The 17,781-nt window shown below is 45.1% G+C and overlaps 8 protein-coding genes across 8 annotated transcripts; 2 read left to right on the forward strand and 6 right to left on the reverse strand.

The window, feature by feature from the left end:
- Positions 1–46: 46 nt before the first annotated feature.
- On the reverse strand, positions 47–1,140 carry TRUGW13939_02599 (uncharacterized protein; the record flags this gene model as incomplete). The annotated part of the gene is made up of 3 exons (XM_035485791.1): positions 47–680; positions 758–943; positions 1,004–1,140. 3 exons carry the CDS (start codon positions 1,138–1,140, stop codon positions 47–49), a joined length of 957 nt encoding a protein of 318 aa, XP_035341684.1.
- A 542-nt stretch (positions 1,141–1,682) lies between these two features.
- Positions 1,683–2,534, reverse strand: TRUGW13939_02600 (uncharacterized protein; the record flags this gene model as incomplete). The annotated part of the gene is made up of 1 exon (XM_035485792.1): positions 1,683–2,534. One exon carries the CDS (start codon positions 2,532–2,534, stop codon positions 1,683–1,685), a length of 852 nt encoding a protein of 283 aa, XP_035341685.1.
- A 1,594-nt stretch (positions 2,535–4,128) lies between these two features.
- On the forward strand, positions 4,129–7,609 carry TRUGW13939_02601 (uncharacterized protein; the record flags this gene model as incomplete). The annotated part of the gene is made up of 10 exons (XM_035485793.1): positions 4,129–4,230; positions 4,299–4,375; positions 4,436–4,738; positions 4,806–5,063; positions 5,128–5,143; positions 5,209–5,304; positions 5,359–5,493; positions 5,554–6,223; positions 6,300–6,896; positions 6,993–7,609. 10 exons carry the CDS (start codon positions 4,129–4,131, stop codon positions 7,607–7,609), a joined length of 2,871 nt encoding a protein of 956 aa, XP_035341686.1.
- Positions 7,610–8,869: 1,260 nt separating this feature from the next.
- On the forward strand, positions 8,870–9,376 carry TRUGW13939_02602 (uncharacterized protein; the record flags this gene model as incomplete). The annotated part of the gene is made up of 1 exon (XM_035485794.1): positions 8,870–9,376. The coding sequence occupies one exon, from the start codon at positions 8,870–8,872 to the stop codon at positions 9,374–9,376; it is 507 nt and encodes a 168-aa protein (XP_035341687.1).
- A 686-nt stretch (positions 9,377–10,062) lies between these two features.
- TRUGW13939_02603 (uncharacterized protein) lies at positions 10,063–10,596 on the reverse strand (the record flags this gene model as incomplete). Its single annotated transcript, XM_035485795.1, has 1 exon — positions 10,063–10,596. The coding sequence occupies one exon, from the start codon at positions 10,594–10,596 to the stop codon at positions 10,063–10,065; it is 534 nt and encodes a 177-aa protein (XP_035341688.1).
- Positions 10,597–10,796: 200 nt separating this feature from the next.
- Positions 10,797–12,457, reverse strand: TRUGW13939_02604 (uncharacterized protein; the record flags this gene model as incomplete). Its single annotated transcript, XM_035485796.1, has 5 exons — positions 10,797–10,884; positions 10,950–11,770; positions 11,879–11,937; positions 11,993–12,292; positions 12,361–12,457. The coding sequence occupies 5 exons, from the start codon at positions 12,455–12,457 to the stop codon at positions 10,797–10,799; spliced, it is 1,365 nt and encodes a 454-aa protein (XP_035341689.1).
- Positions 12,458–12,940: 483 nt separating this feature from the next.
- On the reverse strand, positions 12,941–14,536 carry TRUGW13939_02605 (uncharacterized protein; the record flags this gene model as incomplete). The annotated part of the gene is made up of 3 exons (XM_035485797.1): positions 12,941–13,594; positions 13,668–14,196; positions 14,259–14,536. 3 exons carry the CDS (start codon positions 14,534–14,536, stop codon positions 12,941–12,943), a joined length of 1,461 nt encoding a protein of 486 aa, XP_035341690.1.
- A 1,167-nt stretch (positions 14,537–15,703) lies between these two features.
- TRUGW13939_02606 (uncharacterized protein) lies at positions 15,704–16,635 on the reverse strand (the record flags this gene model as incomplete). The annotated part of the gene is made up of 4 exons (XM_035485798.1): positions 15,704–16,108; positions 16,157–16,184; positions 16,246–16,525; positions 16,578–16,635. The coding sequence occupies 4 exons, from the start codon at positions 16,633–16,635 to the stop codon at positions 15,704–15,706; spliced, it is 771 nt and encodes a 256-aa protein (XP_035341691.1).
- Between the last annotated feature and the right edge of the window lie 1,146 nt (positions 16,636–17,781).

Below are 17,781 nucleotides of genomic sequence, written 5' to 3' on the forward strand. Positions count from 1 at the left end.
ATATTAAAATAAGAGTATATAACATTGGAATACAGACAAGAGACTACTAGCTGTTCAGTACCCGTGGTGGCGCCTTCTCGAAGATGCGGATAGTATCTTCGAGTTTCTGCATATACTCTTCGTATGCCTTCTCTTCTTCTTGCTGCGCTTCATCTTCCTTGTCCGTGTCTGTTTCCGGAGACAGCCCGACCTCTGCACCGTCTTCCGCCGCGCCTCTTCTTGTATTGACACTTAGAATATCCTTGTACAACGACATTTTCATCTTCCCTCGACTTTCTTCCCCATCTTCCGGTAGCCCGCTGTTTTTAGCCAATAGATACTTTGCGTCGAGAAGACGATACTGTGCCGCCCAGACATGGCCATCTTCCATTTCCATCTGCAGCTGCCACTCTTCCTCCCCCTTTCCAGTAGATATAGACGCCCCGATGGGAACGCTTCCAGCACTGAGTGCGCTTACAAAGGCGGAACTCAGGCCGACTTCTATTTTGGATGATGTTGCTTTCCGAACGACAGCGCGCGTGCCTTCGAGAAGGTATAGCCCCGTCAGAAACCAGATTTTCGGGCGTCGTGCCCATTTGAACTGTGTTAGGTACTGGCTACGTGCGGACGAGAGCCATAGTTTGAGAACAGATTGGGCTTGTGGGTTGGTTAGGACGTGGTTGTGGAGGAATGATTCGGGGCTGTTACGGATTATTTTTTTTTAGCATCATTACTAGCAAATAAATTTATAAGACTAAAAGGGGAAGCGGGTAGGTACTCTTTCAAGATTATCCTCTGCCCTGATTTGGCCATGATAACCCTCTCATTGTCCTTTCGCCATGCCAGTCGCAAATCGATTATGTCGAATCCACTCAGCCCAACATTCGGGGAAATGCTGGTGCGGCCGTAAAACACGCAGTTTTTGACGGTGCTCGAGTATGCATTCTCAGCCAAGTCTTCTTCTCTTGATATCCATGTTAATCATATGCGCGTATTTCACACAAATTTGGTGGGTGGTAGTTACTTTAGTACGGCATGGGTATAGTGGCGCGCAATGAGGGGTTGCCAGTATTGCTCCAATACCAAGCTTCCTAGCGTCAGCGCCGCGGGGTTTTCGCCGATGCCGTACAGGTAGAACGAGGAGTCGTCTGTTCTGGACATTTTTCAGTTCACGGGACTTACATAGATGACATCGTGTGAGATAGAGATTGCCTGTCCCAATCTAATTCATTCGGCGGAGCGGCAGGGCGCGGCTAGAGGAGGCGTTCAGCTATCTGCGTGGCTCTTCTTAATTGGATATTATAAAATCAGGACTTGGTGAAACCTGCTTATATAGATTGCATTATTATTACAGGTTGTCGCACAGTATTCCATTCAGCGAAAAGTCCCTTGTATTACTCACAAAGAGTCAAATATCCCAATATAAAGTTGGTAAATATAGTGCTCCCCCAACAAAACTGTCCCACTTCTTTACTTATTTAGCATAATTTAATTTAAAATAATTCGACTTATCAGGTCGTAATAGTGCAGCTAATTTATATTGTCCGTCCCACCAATCAATGCCGAGAATTCAAGAGACCGGTGTGATGAAAGTAGTGGTCTCGACAAATTGGGACGTTCATTTCTTCGCAACGATGATACGACGAAACACGGAGCGTAGAAGATGAGCTCTGGGGATGTTGTGACAATCCTGCAAAAAGAAGCTACCTATTTACCACTCGCGACCCTCGACGCGGCGCGCTAGCTATCTTGTAACAAGCGAACATAGCAACAGCCAGTGACATAGCGCCCAGACATGCATCTGCACTAGTTCCGATGTTATTGGGGGTTTTCATCGCATCGCGTGGGATTAGATTGAATGTTGTTGCAATCGCCGACCATCCTGCAACCGCCGGAACGACCAATGTATCGGCCATTCCAAAGCAATATTCGAATGGAAGGTTTGAAGTCGACGACAGGGCGAATGTCAGAGTGAGAGAATACACCTCTAGAAGACGATGTCGGCGTCCAGATCCAAAGCACGGCAATGTTAAAAGAACGAATCTGTAGATCGCGTGTGCAAAGATCCAAGATTTGCTGACAGAAGTGAAAACGAACAAATCGTCGTGAAGAAAAATTGTCCTCCATCCAGCGCGGCGCCCTTGTTGGACGATCCAAATGAAGAGAGCAGCGCAAGCGACCTTGCTACACATTCCCCGAAGGGTGCCGTCTGCGGGGGTGGCCACCATCATGCCAATGTTGCCATACACGGCGAAATTAACGTAGGTCGTAAAGGCTGATAGAAATCTAGTCTGAAAGGATCGACTCGCAACGAGGAATGCCAGGACAGAGCCGAGACCGAGCGGAAGTAAACACATGGTTTTGGTCATTTCGCCAACAGTAGACGTTTTGTCAAATGCGACGATAGTCGTGCTGCATCCAAGGACTATGAGCAAAAGCAGCCCACGGTTTCGAATAGCACACCCATAGGCGATGATGAGAATTATACTGAGCCATATGTTGAATGGGATATCAATGTACGCCTCAAGCGTTGTATGTGGTGGTGAGAAAGCCATATTGGTTGTGTAGACTGGACATTTGGAGCGGAGGAAGCCCCACGAGCTAGTAAGAATTTTGAATATATACTAGTACAGATCTTCAGTTCCACCGCTTTACAATATACTACTATTATAATATTCCACTAAGATAGATGAGTGATTCTTATAATAAAATGGTAGTAATTATGAAGATAAAACTATCTAGTAAGTAAGCGGTCTTATAAAGTGTCGAACTTCGGGATCTTGGCACTTGCTTAATAATATGGCGGAACCGGTGCAAATTGGGGGTAAAAGGATGTGTCAAATTGATATTATCTAGGAGCATGATATTCTAATTTACATGACAATTGGATCGGTTTATATAGGCGTTTCCTCAGTAGTGTGATCCTAGTCGTGCAATTCCAATTATAATAGGGGGATCAGCGAGTTACGTTCCCAAGCAGGATAAGCTGCCTAGTGACGAATTGGGACTGATTCGGTTAGTAAGCACCCTGAAGGTTGACATAAAGACCTACGCACGTGACATGTGGTGCCAAGCCTGGCCGCAGATATCAGTGGTTTGCAACTTGCAACCATTCCACACGTCGCAAAGAGTCACTACGCTTAGAAAATTGGATATATAGTGATAGTTGCAAATGTGGTCTTCTTGATACGTTGTAAACCTACACAACGTCGCCATAATGTTGCTGAATAGTATTCGCGTTTTGCATTTTCTGGTATTGAAGACGGTTAGTAGCATGTTAGGAGTTAACTCAAGCCGATTTAATTTTAACCATTTACGCATATTTATAGGTTGACGTAATACCATGAGAGTAGTTCGATGAATATCTTTATCAGCCTCATCCAAAAGCGTTTCATATTTTATATGTGGATCTGAAATTGTTAGACCAATAAGCCAATCTTGTTCCTCTTCAGTGATCTTGCGTGGTGTGTCTGAGCGAGGCCTTGATATATTGTCATTGCGAATTTGTTCACATTTCACAGTAGCTTGAATTGAATTAAGAGAGATATCCGATGCACACTGGATTTTTGCGTAGGAGAGTCTATATGCTTTTAATTTGCATATCTGAGAGCGCATTTGAGTCGTTAATTCACGCCTTGTAGTACGTGCAGGGCGAGGTATGTTGCAATATTTGAATAACTTCAATTCAAAGCAAAATATGAGTTAATAAAGCAGCATGTAAACAACCGTGATTTCGGTCTAGTGGTAGTATGGGTCAGTGTAAGCACTAATTTAGTGCTGGATGCAAACTTTTGCATACCCACTGTATATGAATTGAATATCTACGGCGAAAGAAAACACCACGGAGAGTATTATATTTTAAACGAAGGGCATCTTTTCTCATGGAGTACATAAACTTGTCAAGTTAGTCAAATGAGGCTTTTACCGTGTCTCCAGTATTTAGGGTATCGTTTGGCCCCAATCCTCCCCAGTCTACCCCATTCCGAGGTAACCGTGCCACCCTACTGGGATGTAACCTCTAACTGAGATTAGATGAATGACCAAATTACTACCTACTAAGTCTTTGTCAAGAGTGAAGCCTCGTAAGAGTTATTCATCATGTCCTAAAGAAGACAATCATAGTGCCTTCATTTCCACTTTCATGCCGATATGAGGATCCATAATATCGTCAACTGGGCTATAGCCCTCATGCCAAAGGTCACGACCGCTTTTCTTCCTCCGCCTGCTTCTGATGCCGTTCTACAGAATAATGTGAGCCAGAAAATACTAACCAAAAGGGGGGAAAAACTGCATGCCTAGAACGGTGCTGATTAGAATAGATCACTTGGGACAACCAGTCCTTCTTTATCAACGGGGAGCGACAACTACTCTTGTCGGGAGAGTTTCATCCTTGGCGGTACGTGATATGTCGATCAATTAAGTTGCATAATCGAACAGATTGACAGATGTAAGGTAGACTCCCCGTCCCGTCCTTGTGGCTGGATATTTTCCAGAAAATCAAGGCTCTTGGTTTTTCAGCGACATCATTCTATGTCCATTGGGCACTATTAGAAAGCGAACCTTCTGTATATCGCGCAGATGGGATTTTTGACCTAGTGCCGTTTTTCGAGGCTGCAGCAGAGGCAGGAATATACCTACTCGTACGTCCCGGACCATATATTCAGGCCGAGTCGTTTGGTGGTGGGTTTCCCGGATGGATCGCGAGAACTAACGGAACATTGCGATCGAATGACTCCGGCTTTCTGGATTCATTCCACACGTAAGTCTTGACATGCAGGATCCACGGAAATGAAAGGTGCTAATTGGGATTGTTAACCGCCCTGTAGATACTACAGCAACACGACCTCATTGATCGCCAAGTATCAAATCTCTAATGGTGGACCAGTCATTCTACTGCAGCCAGAGAACGAGTATACCGGTAGCAACAATGAATTCGAACCCTCATACATGCAGTATATTATGGATGAAGCCCGCTCAAATGGTATTGTGGTGCCTTTTCTTAGTAATGATCCTGGCCCCTATGGGCATAATGCTCCTGAGTCCGGTGTTGGTGCGGTGGATGTATATGGACACGATTACTATCCGTGAGTGAAACATTGAACAGCCTCTAGCTACCCAAGTCAACTAACTAATGAATGTGCCGTCCAGGCTAGGCTTTTCCTGCGTAAGTAGAACTGCTATCAGGGTGCGAGCCCGACAAGACCTTCAGTTGACCATGTATTATCGTAGTCTAACCCAGACAATTGGACTTCCTTTGAATTACCCACAGATTTTTATCAGACCCACGAGTCACAGAGCCCGACGACGCCATATTCCCTGGTTGAGGTTAGTTGACACTCTTGCCGATTCCTTTCAATTTCTAAATATAATGCGTTGCAGTTCCAAGGAGGTTCGATGGATAGCTGGGGCGGTCCTGGTTTTGACAACTGCGCTCAAATGGTCGGAGCTGAGGCCGAACGAATGTGGTATAAGAATAATGTTGCTGCCGGTGTTTCATTCTTTAGCATCTACATGGTAAGACTATCTTCTTCCACTCGCGAACATCTTGAAACCCTAATGTGGCATGGATTTTAGATATACGGTGGGACGAACTGGGGAAATGTTGGTTATCCTAGTGGTTATACGTCGTACGACTATGGCGCGGCGATTACCGAATCGCGAACCGTCGACCGCGACAAGTATAGCGAACTGAAATTGTTAGGAAATTTCCTCAAAGTTTCTCCCACCTATCTGGACGTTCAGCCCTTCAATAGTTCAGTTACCATGGCCATCACATCCGATATCTCAGTATCACCCCTTCTCGGGCTATCCACAAATTCGTCTTTTTGGGTTGTTAGGCATACCGATTACACTTCTTCTGATGACACCTCGTATACGATGCCAATCCAGACAAGTAATGGTACCGTTACCATCCCTCAGCTTGGGGGTGTGCTCTCTCTCCTCGGCCGTGATTCCAAGATTTTGGTCACAGATTATCCACTGGGCAACATCAACCTTCTCTACTCTACTGCCGAACTCTTTACATGGAAGCAGTTTGGTGACTATATCGTGGTAGTCTTGTACGGAGAGATAGGCGAGCACGAGGAACTCGCAATTGGATTATCGAACCCTGACATTACCGTCTTGGAAGGCGATTCAAGCAGCGTACAACATCAGTACACCGGAAACCAGACCATTCTTGCCTGGGACATTACGAGCTCGCGCCTTGTTGTTCGGGTTGGCGATGTCTATCTCTTCCTTCTAGGTGAGCCTCCAAATTCTATGTCAATAGTCTGAGTTCGTCTTGGACTACTTCTATTTTGTTTCCTAACGCTGCTTAGATCGCACCTCTGCGTACAACTTTTGGGTGCCACAGTTAATAACGTCAGAAACCACCCACAACTACACTTCCAACGCGACAATTGCGAGTTCGATTATTGTAAATGCAGGATACCTGGTTCGGACAGCACGACTGCAAGGCAATGATCTCTACCTCGAGGCCGATTTCAACGCAACAACGACGGTCGAGATTTTCGGCGCTCCTGAAAACGCAAAAAATCTTTACATCAATGGCAGAGGCCAGAATTTCACCAAGGACTCTCACGGCTTCTGGAGTACCAGTGCCATCTTCGAAACACCACAGTTCACGCTCCCGGACCTGACCAAGTTGACATGGCACTCCATTGATAGCTTACCAGAATTACAAGCCTCTTACAATGACAGCGACTGGGTAGATGCTTCCCTGACCTTCACGGCAAACGTGGATTATAAGTTGAGCACACCCACGTCTCTGTTCAGCTCCGATTATGGGTATCATGTAGGCTTCTTGTTGTACCGCGGCTCTTTCACTGCAAACGGCCAAGAAACACAGCTCAACCTCACAACGCAGGGAGGTGGTGTGTTCGAGACCGCAGTTTGGATCAACGACACCTTCATTGGTTCGTACTAGCAAAGTAGTCCATCCATTTTGTCCCTACCAAAAACTCTCGAGTCTGGCGCTGCTTATGTGCTCACTGTCGTGATCGAGACTCTAGGCATCGAGGAAGGGTCTCGAGAGCCACGCGGAATTCTTGACTACAGCCTGGACGGTGGACACAGCCAATCGGACATCAGCTGGAAGCTGACAGGTAATTTGGGTGGCGAACAGTATGTTGATCTAACCCGTGGCCCTCTGAATGAGGGCGGTCTATATGCCGAACGCCAAGGTCTTCATCTTCCCTATCCAGACGTGAATGATAGCACTTACGGTTGGGGAAGCTCTACTCCCTTTCAGGGGATAGATTCCGCCGGAGTTGGTTTCTGGACAGCGCGACTACCGCTTGACTTGCCCAGTGGTTACGATATCCCCCTCTCGTTCCAGTTCGACCAGGGCACCCTATCTGGGGCCGAATACTGTGCTCAGTTGTACGTGAATGGGTTCCAGTTTGGGAAGTACGCACCGTCATATGGACCACAGACCGAATTCCCAGTGCCGCAGGGTATTTTGAACTATAATGGTGACAACTGGTTGGCCATCTCGGTTTTTTCGTATAATTCCAGTGGGGCTAGCGTGAGCAGCCTCCAGCTCGTCAATAATACGATTGCTACCAGCCCAATTCAGGTTGATCTAACCAACCAACCCGCATATACCAAGCGTGCTAATGCGTACTGATCATTGGGGGGTTATCCGAGACAACTTACTCTCTAAATATTATTATTCACTTTAGACGAGATACGTTGTAATAACCCATTTCATCCCCTAAAACGAGCTAGAAAATTTTAAGACCAATCCCACACTTTGCTCCAATCAGAAAAGAGATTACACGGTGATAACACCATAAATACAGCTTGCGAAATCATCAACCTAGTACATAGTATTTTTATTTAAATATGAGGCTGATATTAGAGTGTATTGGTTCGTTCTTTTTCAATATTATCCTACTGCTGTCTTTGTTACTCTCATCCTTATTTTCGATTAATTTAAGTTTACATATCAATCTAACCTAATGCCTCGAGAACAGAAGCCGAAGTCCTTTCTCAACAAAGCCTGCGAGAATGGCGCAGATCAGTCTATGCACCTGAGGGTTATATTGTAACACGCCCCCATTATTGTACATACTTAGACTACTAACTAAGCATTTTACTAGTTTTTACCTTTTAAAGTCAGTTTAAATTAGAAATAAATGAAATTTAATACGAATTTTGTTGTTTTTATTATCAAATACTGACTATCTTTCTTACCACTTTCCTTGTTAAGGCTAGAAGAGTATTAGATTATAATAACTTATACAGTAACTTAAAGGCACACAAGACAGTAATAACCTAGTTACTTATATAGCTTCGCTATAAATCTAGCTATAATACCCCAGTTACTATTAGGGGAGTGTTACAAGGCTTAGGGTTTAATAACTCGCTAGCGGAATAGGCTGGGGGGCGCCTGTTGTTGGGTCCGGTTTATAGCCGCGATGGTCACCATCTTAGGCCTAACCCAGACCTTCAAATAATGATCTGCGTGAGGTGCTGACACCAAGCTGACCAGCTAATGATCGACATAACATCAAAGGGCTAACCCTTTCAATCATTGGCTCCTTTGTAGAGCCTCCCATAACATGTCAATATAGCGTAAAAATAATAAGCCAATAAGGTTTACACATTTGTATGCATGTCTTACTTATGAAGTTAATATGGATTAGCTACGGAGTACTCCATGGTTTGTTTTGAAACTGCGTAAATGCATAATCAACCAACAAGAACTATGTATCATTATTGTTAGTTGGTTGGCTTTCATTTAGGATATTAATCTTTGAACTTCTATTTAATTAAGCACCCAGTGTTACTATTTAAATGCGTTGTCCCCTCGTATTAATTATTACTCTTAACATCAAGCAAATACTTACCTCTTCTACCGTGTCAACTCCTTGATCTTATCAAAATGCGTGTCTCTACCTTGACCTCTGTCGTTCTCGCTACTGTGGTTTCTTCTGCCGCCGGCAAAGCCACATATCTTAAAAGTTCCGACGGCGACTACTTGCTTGGGTCTTATTCCACATCCGATTCCGGTGATGCAGGATTACTAGCTTTCTACCCCTCGTCTTCCCCCGGGAAAGGGCAATTCGAGACCGTCAGTATCGAAAGTGACACGACACTTAGCTTTGGCGGCGACTTTAACTTTTACCTCGACCCACAATTCACTGGGCCTGAAAACCTTATCGAAGAGGTATACGCCTTTGAGTTAGTAAGAGACGACCCTGCTGCCGCGGGCTTTTCTTGGGGGCAAGACGGGACCTTGGAACTTTCGAGTGACAAGTTCCATGGATGGGTTCATTGCCAGGGCGGTGGCTGGACTGGCGCGGACGGCAATTCTACTTTCTTTTGGTCTGCGGCACCAATTAAAACATTGCCGGATGGATGCGGCCAAGTTGATCTCGTCAAGGCCTGATTGCCCAAGTTGGAGTTGGAAGTAGGAAGGCACTTCTAATGGACAATTCTTTATATTTGTTTTTATATGTGATATCATGCACATGTTAGGTACAAATAGCAGATAAGTCTTTCAAATGTTTATACTAGTTATCTATTTCTATAAAAAGATATATATTGCATTGTTTTTTGAAGTTAGTGTCCAAGTAATAGTAGTAAAGGGTTTAAATTTTTCAAGATCGCTTTGTGTCTTATCATGAACTAAGCCTTGAATAGTTGCAATTTCATATCGTTTATAACATATCCTCAGTAGCCTTTTTCAGGCCAATCTTCCAATAATTGTCAAGAAAGCAAGTCTCAAGGATGTTAATTTCCGGTACAAGAGGCATCTACAAAAATCTTTCTACCACAATCTTGTAAATTTATAGATATTTGCACTACCTAAGAGGCCATCTATTTAATTTACGAACAGATAGGAGTACCTTTGAAAGAACTTTAAAAATATTTGCGAGTTACTTGATAGAATTATGGTAGCGACCATTGACAGAGAGATCTTAAATTTAATTTGACATCATCTCTCATAAAGCTCACAAGATTTACAGATACTACACTAGTCAATTATCTGAGCGGCAGTTATAATATTGATAAGCCAGGTGAGGACCTTGGCAGAGCCGCTTGAGGCATTCAGGAATGCGAGGAACGGGAAGGCTAAAGGACGAAGAGACAGTAGATCGGGACGCCTTTTTTGGTGCATCGGCGCAGGAACTTAGGTGCTTGGCCTTGTAAGGAGAGGCTGTAGAGACTCCGACTCCCGTAATAGACGTAGGAGTTCCCAGCAGAAAATATGCTTGTCACTAATAGCGCGTTGGTGATGTGTGGTAGGACGCTAATGCCAAGATTTTTCATAGCAATGACATATGGAGGGGCTGCTGCAGTGCCCGAACCACTAGCTGAGCCACCAAGGATAGCTAATAGCGTCTCGTCATTATACGGGACCACAAGGCCTACGGCTAAGGCGCTTCCGATAAAGAAGAAAGCGAACCGGGCATATGTGGTCTTGAACGCGGTCTTGAGGTATACCCGGGGCAGTTTTGTTTCCCCAGCTACCATAGATACATATTCTGGGCCTACTACCGTGAAGGATGCGCTCCAAAGGGAGCCCAAGAAGCCCTCGAAGCGGCCCAGAGGTCCCGTAGCGATATACTCCGCGAAGGCGCCAGGCGGATTAGGCCGGATATACATTGACGAATGATTTTTATGCTAGCATTTTTCTACTAAGTATTCTAATTTCTGTATACACCGCCACACGCTTAGCCACATGTAATACGACATCGACATGTGAATATAGTAGTGTTTGGACCAATTTTATATGAAAATGTGTGATGACAAGATTGATAAAACTAGGCTTTGCTGAACCAGCCACCTCCCCTCAAGTTTCATTCTTAAATATTTGCAAGTGATTCTTCCTTACGTTGAAGATGCTGGTCGAATTTTCGAACAGCATGATAGAGGACCTCGGTGCCGAGACCGCTGTACAGTAACAGACTTCCTGTTAGCTTGTCTTTTAAAGCCACGAATAGAGAGAAAATGCTTACCAATCTTCCTTGCTGGTCCACTCTTCCGGGGCATGGCTGATCCCCTTCAAACTGGGAACAAAGATCATAGCGGTGGGAGTCCCATTCGATGCTACGGGGGCAATATCATGACCAGCAAAGGAGATCATTTCTGGCATAAGCTGGTCAACTCCGACAACCTCATGGGCTGCATCTTGCACACATTGCACGGCCAGCGGATCAAGAAACACGGCAGGACTATGCCACACGCGTTTCACTGCAAAACTGACGCGACCATTCTTGGTCTGTGAAATTTCAGACATCTCGGCGCACATACAGTGCTCAACCTCGTCAAGGAGTGATTCTCGTGGATGACGGAGATCGACGGTGAAATGTGTCAGCCCACTGATCACATTTGAGCTGCCACTTTCCACTGTGATCTCTCCAACTGTGGCAAAGACGCCTGTTTCCAACGCCAATTGTTCCAACTTTACTACCACTTTGCTCATGGCTACGACCGCATCGGCCCGATTCATGACTGGAGTTGCTCCTGCGTGGGCTTGCTCGCCTCGGACAGTTACCGTGTACCAGCGAATTCCCTGGATTGCATCCACCACGCCTATTTTCTTTCGGGCATCCTCCAAGCGATGACCCTGTTCAATGTGTAGCTCAAAGTGAGCCGAAAGGGGGAGTATCTTGTGCGATGCTTCCCAGCGACCAAGATAGCCGATCCGCTGAAGTTCTTGGCCCAGTGTGCTGCTTCCATCGCTGGTTGGCATTTGATATGCTTCCCTGAGAGGAACGTGGCCAGACCAGACGGCTGACCCAGTGCATCCAGATGTATACCGCGCCCCTTCTCTGACCTAGAGGTTAGCTGAAAGCGAGTGAGTGAGTGACTTGGACCGGGAAGTTTACTCGTTGCACCAGTTGATCACTGCTATACTTGTGTATGGCTTTCGACCTGATTTTACAATGGTTCGTAGAATTTCTAATCCGGCAAGGACTCCCAGAATACCGTCAAACCGGCCGCCTATGTACAGCGTTAAAGTAAGCTGTCGGTATAACGGCCAGAAGAAAGGACCCACCTGCAGGTTGTGTATCGAGGTGACTACCTACACCTATAGGAGGAATATCTGTGTTCTCGCCTTGGAGAATAGCGAATATGTTTCCTACTGCGTCAACGCGGATTTGACAGTTCAATTTTCCCGCTTCCTGGATAAACCAGTTTCGGACATCTTTGTCTTGATCGGACAAGGAAAGCCGTGACATTCCACCATTGTTCTGTGCAAGACTGCCCCACTGGCTAGTTTCATGTATGGATCCCCATAGGTGGTCCACGGATGTCAGTGATGTGGGCTTGGTTGCAGCTGTAAACCTGAAATCGTCTAGCAAGGAGAGTAAAGATTAATAGTCACTATGTAAAACAATAATGAATATGCACATTTATACTCACCTTTCTCGAAATGTTTGAAATCCCCCGAATCCTCGAGAAAGGAGCCGGGAATAAGCTTCGGATGATTAAAGAGGTTCGGTGCTGTTATGTCGGCCATATTGTGTTTCCTCAGTGTGTGGAGGAAGAAAGGTCACAGAAACTGGATTTAACAACCCTCCTCGATAACGTGCATGTGTTTATGAAAATTTTAGGATTCATACTAAAGAAGTGCCATTATTCAGCTTGGAAGCTCTGTTGGCTGAACGGGATATTCAAATCACGCTGCTGTCTCCGGCTGACCACGTAGTCCTAATCATGATTCAGCATGCAGGAAGGGGCAATGGTGCATAATATTATGTCAACAGATAAATATGACACCCAGTGCATGGTAATTGAGTCAGCTGGCATGCTCATTTTGATTTCCTTACTAGTCCAAGCCGCGAGCAAGATTCATTTGGAGGGGGCGCTAAAAGTTATGTATTGACTAACTTGCATATGTTACAAAGGCTTATGCTTGGGTGTTTTGTATTGTAAAAGTGTTTATATTGAATAAGATCAAGTGTAATTTTAAATTACAGGTCTACGACCGAAAACAGCGTCTCTACGATCCTGAGCCCTCGTTCTCTTTGCTTTTACTCTTCACTGTCTTCCATTCCGAGCCAACAGCGCCAACGACGGTGAGACAGGCGGCCCCCAGACCTATATAAAACACCTGGTCGAGAGCCGTGTTATATGCCTGAAGCACTTCTGGAAGTTTTTCCACGGGGACGTAATTCTTCAAATCCACAGCACCACTGTTAAGAATTTCCGTAATATCTAAACCCAGACTCATCGATCCTAGTCCAGAGATTAGACGACTAGAAAATACATTCTGTGAAATTGCAAGCATGACAATGCTACCAAGAAATTGCGCGAAAGTAAGGATGCTGATGGCTGCGGGAATGTCAGATGAAGGCAAAACAACCTGGACGGCGACGTAGGCTTGCTGGAATGCAAAACCGCAGCCAAGGCCAAAGACTGCCTGTGATCCTAGTATTAGGCCTAGCCCGGTGGAAGGGTGAAATGTGCTCGTAAGGCCTGCACCGACAGACATCAATACTGTGCCCAGAAGCATTGCCGGCGTGTAGTATCCAATGAAGCTAGTAACAGACCCAGCTACAAGCAGTGCTATTACCAACCCTACCATCCGCGATAAATCCCTTAAGCCAGACCCAAGAACAGACGCATCTCGAATGGCTTGGTAATAGATAGGGAGCTAGTCAGGATATCACGGTTAGCTTTTATGAAACATCATTTTCCACTGTCCTTTGAGAAAGAGAAAAGCATACATAAAAAGTAAACACGTATAAGGTTCCGGCTGTAGCAAATATCAGAATTATGCCGGAGACTAAAGTTCGAGATCTCAACAGCCTGAGCGGAAGTGTTGATGTCTCACGGGCGTAGTATTGTTGAGTGATGAACACCGGAGACAAAACCCCGGCCACGACCAGAGGAAGGATCACTCGAAAATTGCTCCATGCGTAGAGAGTTCCTCCCCATTGAAGGGCAAGGATAAGACATACTATAAGGGGCACAAACAAAACCATTCCCAAAACATCCAATTGCCTCAGGAAACTCGGCCTTGCCGATGAGATAGATTGTTGGCATTGGGACCGTGGAATTCTCAAAAAGAAAAAGCAGATTAAAGCAGGAACTGCTCCAAATGGAATGCTAATGTAGAAGCAAATTCGCCATGACTGATATTTAGCAATGGCCCCTGCAATTAGAGGTGCTGAGGCTAGCGCCGCACATTCAATCCCGCCAACTAGACTTTGATAAAATGGCCTCCATCGAAGAGGAGTTACGCGAGCGATAATTCTGGCCGTTTGTACATTCAATAAATCAGTCAATTAGGATAATTGCTAACGAAAGCCACTTACATGTTGCATCCCGACAAAATACCACCATTGCCTAAGCCGGCAATTGCTCGACCTAGAATTAAGGCAAGAGATGATGGCCCGGCTGCGCAGACAACAGACCCAACGACAAATATTGTCAAAGACGATACGAAGACATAACGCTCGGAGAAAATAGTATATAATTTTCCATATGTGAGGATGGTAGCGCATGTGGCTAGCGAACTAACCAAAGTGTAAATCAGAACATGGATCCGGAGAATGATGAAGTGATATATGGGATACGAAAACAGGATCGACATACTAGGCGATTCCATACCAGCTCACATCATTTATTCAATGAAACTCATCTGTGATCAGGGGTGTAAGTGTGCCCACACAAGTTGCATCCTAGAAAGATTGTCGGAACCATCGAATCAGATCAAATGAATTGTGCATAATGAGAGCAAGAAGACATACATAGCCAGCAAAAAAACTAGTGAAACAGAGAGCCAGTAACACAACAATAAATTTGAAAGGTGATAGCGCGTTAACGTCATCATTGCTATTACTGGCGCCATCTGGCTCGCATTTCGGCTCGCCAGTTGCAACGGAATTTGTCGGAGACATTTCAAATCTGCAGTTTGCCCATCAGGCTCATGCTTTAGTTGGTGTTGCAACATTTAAGAAGGGCTGGAACTGTTGCCTGGTAATAGTGGCTAGACCAATCGGCATGTATGCATGCAGTTGCTGTCAGCAATATTCTCGGTTACACTAGCTGACATATCGGTTGATACCGCGGTAATAAACGGTTGAAGGCGGAAAGTTCCTAGTATGGAAAAGAAATCGAATACTAATTATTTCGAAAAGACTTCCTGATAAGTATCTCTGCCGAGATCTACAGATCCACAAGTTGGCGATGGCCACCACAAGTGAGCCCATAATCGCCGAGAATGTACCGCATAAATTCGTATGCTCGGTGCTTAATTGGGCGTTGCGTTGTGAACTAGGCTCAAACCAGCAGTTCCAACAAAGAGATATTACTCGATCTAAAGTCCCTGCAGTTTCTTGTGGATTGCTTGGTTACACTTACATGGGTCTGGAGGTCAGAGAACAATTAATGCAAAATGCGCAGACTATTACCTCAATGCAAATTGTAGTCACGTCGTGGCTGATACGAAAATTCTAAAGACTAGCTAAGAATGCAGGCTAGGAAATATCTACACTAGAAGCTCAGTATGGCACCTTCTAGGATACCAGCAGAGATTACGCTTGAAAATCCAGATTTTGGTAGAATGTAAGGAGAAGGTGATAATTGAGTAGATAGCCTTATGGAATTTTTTTTATTATAACAGTAACTTCCCGACCATTAGTTTCGGCGATGGAGAGGACCAGGAAAAGTCCTCGCCCCTTCTCTCACTGTCTTTTTTTCCTATATTCCTTCCCTTTATCATTTGTTTTACCATCACGAAATCTCTTATAGTCAAATATTATTCAATCAGGATTTTGATCACCTCAGCGGAGCCAGTATGAGCAGCCAGCAATAATGGTGTCAGACCCCAGCGGTCTCGAACTTCGGTATTGGCTCCGTTTCGTACCAAATATTGGGCAACGATAGCATTTCCTGTCTCAGAACATAGGTGAAGCAGAGACCGGCCATTATTGTCTACCTGATCAACATTGGCACCGGAACGAAGCAAAACATCAACGCATTCAATGTGGGAATTGGCCACGGCCACCCTAAGGGCCTCCTGTATACGATCCTGCGACGTATTGAACACACTGGACCTGTCCTCGCTAGATTTGCTGTGATATTGTACATTGCCTATGTTGGCTGGCGTATCTAATGTGACTGCTGCTGTTTGATTGTCATCGCCATCCTGGGGAATAGGGTTCTGATGCGGTGAATAGTCAGCTAATGAAACGAGAGAAGGGATACATACACAATAACGGTCTAGGAGACTGGACTCACTTCCAAGTCGACATTGGTAATCATCGAATTTAGTATTTCATCCACGTCATGCTGTCACACCCAGTGAAAGCGTGACTGTCCAATGTCGATGAGATCTTTGGGGTATTAGTCTTTGATAGCTCGGTATTGATTGCTACTGGGAGTGGGTAGAATTGCTCATTGCTGTCTTCATGGAGAAACTGTTCGATATCGATTGTTTGGTTGGCTGTGTTGGGGTTGGAGGCCACGTTCTCCTTGAATATTTTTGACACAAGGTACTCGTTTGTTTTCTCTAGATTGGTGATTCTTTTCTTCATATTTTCCCCTCCATAGCTCATAAAACCGAACGTTAGCCGAGAGCCTGTTCGACGAGGAAACGGTAAGCTGGTTGTTAGCATTGAAAAAGAACTTACTGTGGTTCCTCTGGGCCAGACGATTTTGCATTCTCCTACGTTCTGCTGCTTTCTCCATTGAGATGGATCTATAATCTTGTGTTCGTAGATGATGGTCTCAAGCTTGGATAGTAGGGAGGATGTCTGTTCAGTGACCGAGCGATAGACATTTCAACAGCTGAAGGCTCTTTTCCGATTTTTGATTATTGAAGTCCAATGGCCATGTCTCTATATAATAGACGAGCTGTCCAATTGATAAACTATGACAGGCACATTCTTCACGTATCGGATGCCGAACAATGGCAGTTGGCAGAAGTACATATATCTTCCCGACGGGCTCTTTTTTAAGGCCACCCCCACCCCTAGGCCTGAGATAGATGCCCTTCATCATTAAATTAGGTAATTAATATTTAGCAATTCGCGAGGTTCTAGTAAGAAATTAGCGTGTAAGCAATTTTTCAAAAATGTACACTCTCCCTCACAACACCAGATTCCTTGAAGCTGGCACTACGGAGTACATCAAGGCGTGCGCCATAGTTATCCTAATTCAGCCATAGTGACAAAGCTTAGCTCAGCTTAGCGCGCATTCCCTAATCGGTCACCAGCCAGCCAGTAGGACTGTATATTAGCACTCCAAGAGCCTTACGCAGCGAGACTGTCCATCACGCCAAAACTCTGAATATTCGGCGATCATCTCTTCGTATCCGCTTAGAAATACTCACTAGTGTCAAGTTTAGAAAGTCTCTGCCGTGACCCGCAAGTGGCACTCAATTGTGCTTGATAGGGGTGGCGGCAACATGGCTAAATATTCCGTTGGTTATTGTAATAATGTCTTGGGGAACTAGGGCTTTGTGCCGCTGTAGGACGTTATTGGGTGAGTACCTAGGCACGCTCATCCCCCATGTTGTATTACTGTTAACCGCTAACCCAGACGCCATTGGCAGAAGATTCAAACCGAGGAACCATTGAGATTAGATTAGTCCTCCGGCAAGCCGGCTTATCCGTGGTTTTGCACCGTACCACCACGTTCTTGTGCTTCTAGAACCCTAGCAAATAACAAATAACGCCTTCCGCAATTTGACTGTTGCATTCGTTGGTGACCCGTCGAGTTTTTTTTTTTTTTTCTCCCTAGGGTCTGTTCCTATATGTCGTCTCATTATGCCGTGAAAACCCTTGCAGTGCCCTAACTTGGAACCCCCAGGGCTAATTATTTACTATAAACTAT

Source organism: Talaromyces rugulosus, chromosome II, assembly GCF_013368755.1.
Source record: "Talaromyces rugulosus chromosome II, complete sequence".
NCBI classification, from domain to species: domain Eukaryota; kingdom Fungi; phylum Ascomycota; class Eurotiomycetes; order Eurotiales; family Trichocomaceae; genus Talaromyces; species Talaromyces rugulosus.